Source organism: Theobroma cacao, chromosome 10, assembly GCF_053813885.1.
Source record: "Theobroma cacao isolate CCN51 chromosome 10, ASM5381388v1, whole genome shotgun sequence".
NCBI classification, from domain to species: domain Eukaryota; kingdom Viridiplantae; phylum Streptophyta; class Magnoliopsida; order Malvales; family Malvaceae; genus Theobroma; species Theobroma cacao.
Window position 1 is genome coordinate 22,440,231 of NC_142648.1, and position 10,753 is coordinate 22,450,983.

Genomic DNA, 10,753 nt, shown 5'->3' on the forward strand with positions numbered 1-10,753 from the left:
TACGTGAGGTTTATCAAGTTTTATGTAAAGGTTTTAAATAAATTTAAGATATAATATTTAAAAAGCATCTCAATTATTTAGGAAAATTCTAATAATCTTTTATATTTTTGCTATGTTCAATTAAATCTTTGTTATTTTATTTTGAACCATAGAAGTCAAAATACTTTTATTGTAAATCAAATAAACTCTTATAACTAGTGATTAATTTAGTCAAAAATAGTATTTATTATTTCACATCACGTGATACTTTGACTAATGATAATTAGTTAATTATTAATCATAAAAACTTATTTAATCTAAAATAAAAGTATAAAAATTTAATTGAACATAACAAAATAATAAAAATTTATTTAAATTTTTTTAAATAATTTAAGAACTTATTTTAATATTATACTTAATATAAAGTTATTAAATATTAATAAACTAAAATATTATGTTACATTATTATTAAATTAATATTTAAAAAAAATAAAATTACTATCAATTTAAATTTAAGAAGTTTAAGTTCAAGTCTTTTTGGGATCTAATCGTTTTAAGTTTGGGTTAATTTGAATTTGGATAAATTTGGGTTTAACTTGTTGACCTTTATTTATCGGATCAAATTTAATTGAGTTCAATTTCAAATAAAATCAAATAACTTTTTCAAATTTCAAATTACCTTTGCGAGGTTTAATTCCTCGAGATGCATATAACAAAAAAAATAAATAAATATATAAATAAATTCTTGTTTTAAAGGTATTGAAGTTTCCAAATGAATTCCAACATAGAATAAAATTCAACAATTATGGTCCACCTTGACGCCATTTGCTTTGAATTTTGGAAATTTGACCTCATTCCTATATACATGGTATTGGAATCATCTAAAGAAAAAAGGCCATCCTTCATTCCGCGATTGAAGACTTTAAGCCTCAAATTCATTAATTACTACATTTCTTTTACAGTTGTAATAAAAATTCCCACAACCAATCTAATCTTTATCCCCAAAAAGGGGAAACCACCTAAAATGTCAAAGCAAAGAGATTGGTTGTATAATTTTTATTTTTATTTTTTTTTTATTTTGAGTTATATTGTTTAAGTAAAAGATTATGTACTAATTAATAAATTAAATGTTCGAGTGTAATTACATAATTTTTTTTATTGCTGCTATTATTCAAAAATATATAAAATTTTTAATATACTTAAAACATTTTCTTAACTTGCTTTATGATAAAAAAATATGAAAAATAAAATCAAAAAGAAAAATTTTAATTTAACAATTATTTTACGGATTATCTCTAAATAATATTCATATTGACTATATTATTAATTTTTTGGAAGTGAGTTTATTCATTTCATTGCCATAAACAAAAGCAGAGTCTCCTTCTTATTCCATCGTCAATAACAAAAGTTTTTAGCTTAATTAAAGGTTATGGGAATAGAGTATGAGATAGAGATAATAAATCTAAGTTAAAATTTTAAAAATTTAAGTTTTAATACAAATTATTTAATTAGAATTATAATACAATATTATTAGACTATAATCTTTTTGAAAGGCAAAGAAAATAAAGACTACAATATCTAGATAGAATTATATTTCAATCCTGTTAGTTTGTTAGAATATAATTATAAATAGGATTAGACCTTTGAATACTGTTGGTTAGAGACTTAGAGTTATATCTAGTAAGATGTTCATTGATAAAACCATTTTTTTCCTTATCCATGTAGAAAGATTCCAATTTTATAAACCTTTATTTAAATTCTAATTTTAATTAAGGCTTAGAGTTAAATATAAACTCAGATGCCAAAATCAACATCATTAATCATTGAATGACAAAGATTGTAGTAATTTTTTTTAAAAAAATAAATTTAACAAAGTAGTAAAACTCTTTCCATTGTAGCATTAATTAATTAATTAATTAATATGCTTATTCTAAGCAGCAGATAATGCTAACCTACTAAATCCAAAAAAAGAAAGGAAGAAAAAGAGCAGCAAGAACAAGCAAAAGAAACATCAATCACCTCTCTCTCTCTCTCTCTGTCTGCCTACTTTCCTGAGAGGGAAACCTCATTTAATAAGACACCCTTTAATTAATAATAATAATAATGGCATTCAGATAGCAGTACCTCTTTTTTGGGAAGTCCACACCTTCTAGAGAAACAGAGACAAAAAATAAATACAAATCAATGAATTGTTGTAATTTTCTCAATCACTGTCCAAGAACCTTCTTCTGTCTTTAATGTCAAAGGGGCAGCCAAACTAGAAGACATTTCCTTTTCCTTGTCAAACAAAATTGGGTTTGGTTTGTCAAATGTAATGAAACGAAAGGGATTTGATCGTTCCTTGTTGCCACCCCATCAAGACTTCCTCAATCTTTTCTTTCTTGTGAAGGCCGCCCTCGTCTCTTAAAATGCCTTTGACTTTGGACATTTCCCTCTCTCAAACACGCCATTGCAACAACAGAAAAGAGAACCCCCCAATCGCCATAATTCCCACATCTTCCTTTCCTTGTACAGATACTCCATTATCCCTTTCGATGGCTTCTTCTTGACGCTACTTACTTAAATTATATACCAACAAAGATTAACAAAAAGGTTCTTTCCTTCCTTCTTTCTTTCTTTGTATGTGTACTTGTACAATATTTATATGTATACATATATTTTGTATGTGTAAATTATTGTGGGGTATGCCCCTGGCTTTACTCTGCTGATTGGAAATCTGGGTTGTCTTTTTTTTTTTTTTGTTTCGTAATATCCGTTGCTGAAGTTTGGTTGAAATCATAGTCTGGGTACTTCTTGAATTTTGTTGATTTATTGACTTTGAGCTGTTAGAGAGGTCTTTGATCCAGAGAACATAGCCACAAAAATGGTTTCTAGATTTTGTTACTGTATTTTATATTCCTCTGATCTAAGATAAGAGAGTTGACGGGGAAGATCATAGCCTCAAAAGTGTTTTTGTAGATTTTGTTAGTGTATTTTATATTCCTCTGATCTAAGATTAGAGAGTTGAAGGGGATCCTGGATTTGTTTTTGGGATGGATTCAAAAACCCCAGTTGAGAATTTGTATAGTATTGAACCCGCCTTAAGTTCCTCCTCAAGGAGGAGCAATTTTTCTATTCAGTCCAAGGCTTCAGGTGGCAATTCGATTAGGGAAGTGACTTTTACTGATTTGGGATCAAAGCCTGTGAGATATGGATCCCATGGTGCTGATTCAGAGACGAATGCCCTGTCACAGAAAGAGATCAATGATGAAGATGCTAGGTTGGTACATATAAATGATCCTGTCAAGACAAATGAGAGGTTTGAGTTTGCTGGGAATTCCATTCGGACAGCAAAGTACTCAATCCTAACATTTGTGCCTAGGAACTTGTTTGAGCAGTTTCATAGAGTTGCCTATATATACTTCCTTGTGATTGCTGTGCTCAATCAGCTGCCTCAGCTTGCGGTATTTGGCCGTGGAGCTTCCATTTTGCCATTGGCAATTGTCCTTCTGGTTACAGCAGTTAAGGATGCATATGAGGACTACAGGCGGCATAGGTCGGATAGGATTGAGAATAATAGGCTAGCATCAGTTCTGGTAAATTATCAATTTCAACAAAAGAAATGGAAGAACATTCAGGTTGGTGAGATAATCAAGCTTCATGCAAATGAAACTATTCCTTGTGATATCGTGCTGCTCTCCACTAGTGATCCAACTGGGGTTGCATACGTGCAGACTATTAATTTGGATGGAGAGTCCAATTTGAAGACACGATATGCAAAACAGGAGACCCTTACGAAGATTCCTGAAGAGGGGAAGATTACTGGGTTGATTAAGTGTGAGAAACCCAACAGGAACATATATGGGTTTCAGGCCAACATGGAAATTGATGGGAAACGGCTGTCTCTTGGTCCCTCCAATATTATTCTTCGTGGCTGTGAGCTCAAAAATACTGCTTGGGCAGTTGGGGTTGCTGTCTATGCTGGCCGTGAGACCAAAGTGATGCTTAACAGCTCAGGGGCCCCATCTAAGAGGAGCCGGCTTGAGACCCATATGAACTTAGAGATAATCATCCTCTCTCTGTTTCTTATTGCTCTATGTACGGTTGTGTCTGTCTGTGCTGCTGTTTGGCTGAGGCGCCACCGGGACGAGTTGGATTTCTTGCCCTTTTACAGAAGAAAAGACTTTTCTGATGGGGAAGAAGATGACTATAATTATTATGGATGGGGAATGGAAATATTTTTCACATTCCTCATGTCAGTAATTGTGTTCCAGATCATGATTCCCATTTCATTGTATATTTCCATGGAGCTAGTCCGGGTTGGTCAGGCTTACTTCATGATTAGAGATACCCAGATGTATGATGAGTCTTCAAATTCACGATTTCAGTGTAGGGCTTTGAATATAAATGAGGACCTAGGACAAATAAAATACGTTTTCTCTGACAAAACCGGTACACTTACTGAGAACAAGATGGAATTTCAATGTGCAAGCATTTGGGGGGTAGATTACAATGGTGGAAAGGCCTCTTCAGTAGATGGTTACTATGTCCAAGGTAAACAACTAATATATCTTTACTACTTCTGTGTGAGAAAGGAATTTTTTTTTTGAGGTTTCTTTAGCATAATTCTGACTTAACTTATTTTTTCTAAATCAGTGGATGGTAAGGTTTTGAGGCCTAAGATGAAGGTAAAGACTGACCCAGAGCTTCTACAGTTTGCGAGGAGTGGAAAAGAGACAAAAGAAGGCAGTCATGTCTATGATTTCTTCCTTGCTCTGGCAGCTTGCAATACAATTGTGCCTCTAATCATAGATACGTCTGATCCTACTGTGAAGTTGATAGATTACCAAGGAGAGTCTCCAGATGAACAGGCATTGGTTTATGCTGCTGCAGCATATGGATTTATGCTGATAGAACGAACTTCTGGCCATATTGTTATTGACATTCAAGGAGAAAGGCAAAGGTAATCTGAAGTGCTGACTTTTATCTACTTGAATTAATTTCCACAGTTTCTGTGATATAGTTATATTATGATGACCTCCACTAGCACCAGTATAGTTACTAAATATGAGTTTTTTGCTATCAATGTTGCCTTATTTTAGTATCAATTTAAGATTTAAGAATTGATATTGAAACTTCTTGTGGTTTGGGGGAAGAAAGAAAAAAAAAAGTTGGGGGTGTGGGGTGGGGTTGTGGGGGAAGGAGATGAAATTGCAATTTGCATGTTTGCTTGATTGCGCCAAGATAGCCTTCTGTTGTCTCTCAACGATGACAAAACTGCAAGATTTGGAATTCTTTTGCCTGATTCAAGCAGTCAAGGTTGATGCAAGGCAGTTTGTCAGATCACTGGAGAGCTAGAATCTGGGAGCCGATGGAATTAAATTCTCTGTGAGAAGCATGGTAGTTATAGATGCAGTTGTGCATACAGTTTTAAAGTTTCTATACATAATATGTTTTTTCCGCCATTTTTTGGTCTTTGTTATAGAGAACAAATATATGATCGAACTCATTCATAACAGTAAACACTCTCATTAAAAAGAAAGAGGCATGTCACAGCATTTTGTACTTTTAAGGCCACATTGGCGTTTGAGATGCTTCAAAAAAAAAAATGTGCTGGTGTTGTACTTCTGGACTTGAATTATATTAATTTTTCAATGTTGAATAAAAATGTTTTGGGCCATGCAGGTTCAATGTTTTGGGTTTGCACGAGTTTGATAGTGATCGGAAGAGGATGTCTGTTATATTGGGGTTCCCTGACAAATCTGTAAAACTGTTTGTAAAAGGTGCTGACACATCCATGTTTAGTGTCATAGAACGATCCTTGAATGTAAATATAATACGCACAACCGAAGCCCATCTTCACTCTTACTCCTCATCGGGTTTGAGAACACTTGTTGTTGGGATGAGAGAACTGAGTACGTCAGAATTTGAGGTATGGCACTCTGCATTTGAGACAGCAAGTACTGCTCTGATGGGTAGAGCCTCTTTGCTTCGGAAGGTTGCTAGCAATATAGAAAACAATCTCTGTGTACTGGGTGCCTCTGGTATTGAAGATAAACTGCAAAAAGGAGTGCCAGAAGCCATCGAGTCTCTTAGAACAGCTGGGATCAAAGTATGGGTGTTGACTGGGGACAAGCAAGAAACTGCCATATCAATTGGGTACTCCTCAAAGCTCTTGACAAGTAAAATGACGCAATTTATAATTAACAGCAACTCTAAGGAGTCATGCAGAAAGAGTTTAGAAGATGCCATCATCATGTCTAAGAAACTCATGACTATATCAGACACTGCAAATAATGCTGGGGGAACTTCGGGAGCTGGTTTAACTCCAGTAGCCTTGATTATTGATGGTACCAGCCTTGTATATATTCTTGACAGTGAACTTGAAGAAACGGTAAGGAGTTAGAGACTTGCCTTGGTTTTTTTGTTTTCTGTTTCTGATATCCTGCATGCTGGTGTGACTTATTTTTCATATTTGGTTGCAGCTCTTCCAATTAGCCTGTAATTGTTCTGTGGTTTTGTGTTGTCGGGTGGCCCCGTTACAAAAAGCCGGAATTGTTGCCCTTGTAAAGAACAGGACTTCAGACATGACACTTGCCATTGGGGATGGTGATCATCATTATCTTGATTTTCTAATCATCGTCTTATGCAAAAAAGAAAAATTAATATTGTCAACTTTTATCTGCCTTTTATTTTGGTGGTTTGGGCTGATTTAAGAAATTCTTCTGGAAACTTGACAGGTGCTAATGATGTTTCAATGATCCAAATGGCGGATGTGGGAGTTGGCATCAGTGGCCAAGAGGGTAGGCAGGCTGTAATGGCATCAGATTTTGCAATGGGGCAGTTTAGATTCTTAGTTTCTCTTTTATTGGTCCATGGCCATTGGAATTACCAGCGGATGGGCTACATGATATTATACAATTTTTACAGGAATGCAGTGTTTGTCCTTCTTTTATTTTGGTAAGTTTTAGATAGAGTGCTTGCTCAATTATATTATTTATTCTTGTACTTGTGCTAAATGCAAATATTCAACCTTCATTGGGTAATTGTTGGCGGTTTAAGCAAGCCTTGATCGCCTGAGAGACTTTATCTTTTGGTTTTTTCTAACTGGGCATATAGGGGGGTTAAGGCTATTAAATGTCCTCATTGCATGCTTTTAAATGTATCTGATTGATCTGTTACTTGTACACTCCTCTATTACTGTTCTAGACAAGCCTATCTCCCTCAAAAAATAAAAATAAAAAAGTACTATTTTTCCTTTGCTCAATTAGGATAAAGATATTGAATTTTGATCCCAGCTGGTTCCAAATCATAATTTACACTTTATTTAGAATAGAAGTTGAATTGCTTTTTGGTCAATTGATTAAATTTCATCTGCATGCTTTGTGCAGGTATGTGCTCTTTACTTGTTTCACATTGACTACTGCAATCACTGAGTGGAGCAGTGTGTTGTATTCTGTAATCTACACATCAGTGCCTACGATTGTTGTTGGTATTCTTGACAAGGACTTAAGTAGAAGGACTCTTTTAAAGGATCCTCAGCTGTATGGGGCTGGGCACAGACAAGAGTGCTACAACAAAAGACTCTTTTGGATAACAATGATTGATACTTTCTGGCAAAGTGCAGTTGTCTTTTTTATTCCTCTTCTCGCTTACTGGGGCAGCACCATTGATGGATCAAGTATAGGAGATCTTTGGACAATTGCAGTTGTTATATTGGTTAATTTGCACTTGGCCATGGATGTCATCCGGTGGAATTGGATAACTCATGCAGCCATTTGGGGATCTATAATTGCAACATGCATCTGCGTCATCATTATCGATGCTTTACCATCATTAGTTGGGTACTGGTAAGCCCCTTTATCATCTGATTTGATATCTGTAGTTTTATTTTCTTTAATTTAGCTTATTACTTTCTTTTGAATGATGAAGCATGTTGGGATAATTTTTGTCATACTTTCCCCATAACATACCTTAAAAGATTAGGTTTTTTCCTTGCCTGCTAACAGAGCAAAAGCATGTAATACAAATATATATTAATACATGCATACATATAGATATGCTTGTGCCTGTGTGTGTATGTGATATGAACATGCATATGAATACATGTACACATCCAAGTTTTCAGAGTTTCTGTGTGCTTAGCAGCAGCCCCGTGGTTAGGAAATCTCAATTATGACTTGTTGCCCTAAGGAAAATGACAATTGTTATTGATGGTAAAAAATGTCCTTAGTCGATTCTAAACTGCTATTGAGTTACCATAGATCAGTACTCCAGTTATGCATTTAGAGTAAATGATTTATTGAATTTTTAGAATTTTAATTCTCAATGTATATTGTCTGACAATTGGCAAATGATATGAATTGACAGGGCCATCTTTAAAATTGCAAGGACGGGATTGTTTTGGTTGTGTTTGCTTGCCATCATTGTAGTTGCACTAGTTCCGCGTTTTGTTGTGAAAGTTCTCTATCAATTGTACACACCTTGTGATGTTCAGATTGCAAGGGAAGCTGAAAAGTTTCAGAGTCAGAGGGCGACTGGAGCTTTAGAAGTAGAAATGAATCCAATCTTGGACCCTCCAAGGAGATGAAAGGTGATTTTGTTCCTTCACCCCTATTTCTTTTTGTAAAGTATCATGTTTCTTCAGGCTTCTGCAGAGTATTATTGTTCATTGCCGGATTTTCATTGTTTGCTATCCAAAGGATAGAGGTGTTATTCCTTAGGTTTGTAGTTTACGCAGTTGTAGCTAATAAAATTATTTCATGTAAACTAGCTTTGTTTACAGCACAGAGAATCATACAAAGAAACATACACGAAATTTTCAATGAATAGAGTTTTTTCTCATATACATTCTTGATTGTATTCCGACTGGAAATTATGAGGCTATTTAAATCTGTTTTAATTATGTAACTTTATGATCCATGATGTTAATACCACATTGGGCAATGACCTTGTTAAAAGCCTTCAACCTCATGAAGTTGCATTCATGGGGGGACAACAGAGATCCTGATGAGCTGTCATTCTTCTAAATATGATTGAGTTGGAGGAGCATGAGATGATCTTGCTGTCTATAATCTTGAAACGCCAACCTTGTGGCAATTACCAAAATAGAGAACAAGATCTACATCTTTGATCTTGTCAAACAAGTAACAGCAACATGTTGACCAAGATCCTGCAGTTGGCCTGCAAGTTCAAACCAAAACATGAGAGGATCAAAGGGGACAAATATGCATGTCACACATTTTGGGAATACTTCTTGGACTTTTCCAAGGTCTTGCGTTATTTTTCTTTTAAAGAAAGAAGCCAGCAGGCTTTAGCAGGTTTGGGTACTATGGTGAGTTTCTAGAGGTAAATTTATGGGAGTGAGGTAGTGTGATGCATGATATCATTTGTTTACACGCGACACGACAACACGATACGAATATGACAAATTTAAGAGAGTTTACATTTTAACTAATCGTGTTTCATGTATTAATCATGTGAAATTTATTTATTACATTTAAAATCTTTCAAGACACGATTAATTAATCGTATTATCATATATTTATATAATTCATGATCTATTTATTATTCATTTATTTAATTGTGTTCATATGTCATGTAAGCAAGTTTAATACACGATTGAGGTCTATTTATTGATTTATATAAATATATATATATTTTATAATAATTAAGATTTATTGATATTGAATTTTATTATATTTTATAAGTATTACAATATTTACAATTTTTGTTGTAAATTAAAATAATAGAATTATATTTCAATTGTAAATATTTTAGTTTAATCGTTTAATCATGTTAATCGTATCAATCGTGTTGATCATGTAAACAAATCATGTTGTGACATATAAAATTTAACCCAACACGTCTAACAAACATATTAACATCATCACGTCATGTTACACATTTCTTAATATATCCGTGTACGTATTCATGATTTTGATACAATTAATTAATCATGTCGTGTTTGTATTTACATATATAAACGATTAGTATTTTATATTTACATGACATGGTTAAAACACGAATTATCAGATCTATATACTTTCGGTCAATAGTGCTCTTACCCTAAGCCAACCTGTATAATTTAAACCACATGGTTTTTGTTGTCATATTTGGTTAAGCAGATCAAATTAGAACAAGGGCATGCAGTCTATAATTCAATGTCCCTGCCATTTATGTAAAAGTGTCTAAAAAAATGTATCAGCTGGAACCTTTCATGCGCATAAGTTAAGGGCACATTTGGTTCATAGAACATTTGACTCTTGCTCGAAATATATTGTCATGATTTTCAAATATGTCTTTGTTTGGTATGATTTATGGGTTGGGATCTAAAATTTGATAATATCGAAAGTAATCTCATTCGATGTTATATTTATACGCTATTTGTTTTTGAGTAGGATTGTGATTTTTGTTTAGTTAATTTTCAAAAATTTCAAAAATCAAAATACTAGAAAGCTATTTAAATTTAGGTTTTTGATTGTTTTTGCCCTAAGTTATATATTTTTTTTTGAGAGACTAAATTATTTCAATTTATACACTGACCCAAAAATTAAAATATTGAAAAAAAAACTTAATTTGATTGCTTTTGTTGAAAATGGCAGTTAATTTAGTCAGATTGAACTCAATAAAAAGATTAATTAGGTTACATTTGTGAAAAATGGTAGTAAATTTTCCTGCAAAAAATCAAAATTAAATCTTGCTTTTGTTTCCCTGTTTTCTAGAGAAATCTTACAAATCTATTTAAAAAATAAAAAAGAATATTACGTAGTCGTTTGCCTGTCCCTAACATTTG

At 33.5% G+C, this 10,753-nt stretch overlaps 1 protein-coding gene across 1 annotated transcript; it reads left to right on the forward strand.

The window, feature by feature from the left end:
- The first annotated feature begins 2,209 nt into the window (after positions 1 to 2,209).
- On the forward strand, positions 2,210 to 8,806 carry ALA1 (aminophospholipid ATPase 1). The gene is made up of 7 exons (XM_018129247.2): positions 2,210 to 4,512; positions 4,615 to 4,921; positions 5,644 to 6,352; positions 6,444 to 6,567; positions 6,699 to 6,918; positions 7,350 to 7,808; positions 8,329 to 8,806. Exons 1-7 carry the CDS (start codon positions 3,012 to 3,014, stop codon positions 8,546 to 8,548), a joined length of 3,540 nt encoding a protein of 1,179 aa, XP_017984736.2. The 5' UTR covers positions 2,210 to 3,011; the 3' UTR covers positions 8,549 to 8,806.
- Positions 8,807 to 10,753: the final 1,947 nt, after the last annotated feature.

What these genes read in the sequence shown, in the direction of transcription:
- ALA1 (XM_018129247.2), top strand. Translation starts at nt 3,012, where the DNA reads ATGGATTCAAAAACCCCAGTTGAGAATTTGTATAGTATTGAACCCGCC. An exon ending in AGATGGTTACTATGTCCAAG is followed by an intron (nt 4,513 to 4,614) that starts GTAAACAACTAA and finishes TTTCTAAATCAG; the next exon opens with TGGATGGTAAGGTTTTGAGG. An exon ending in CCATCATTAGTTGGGTACTG is followed by an intron (nt 7,809 to 8,328) that starts GTAAGCCCCTTT and finishes ATGAATTGACAG; the next exon opens with GGCCATCTTTAAAATTGCAA.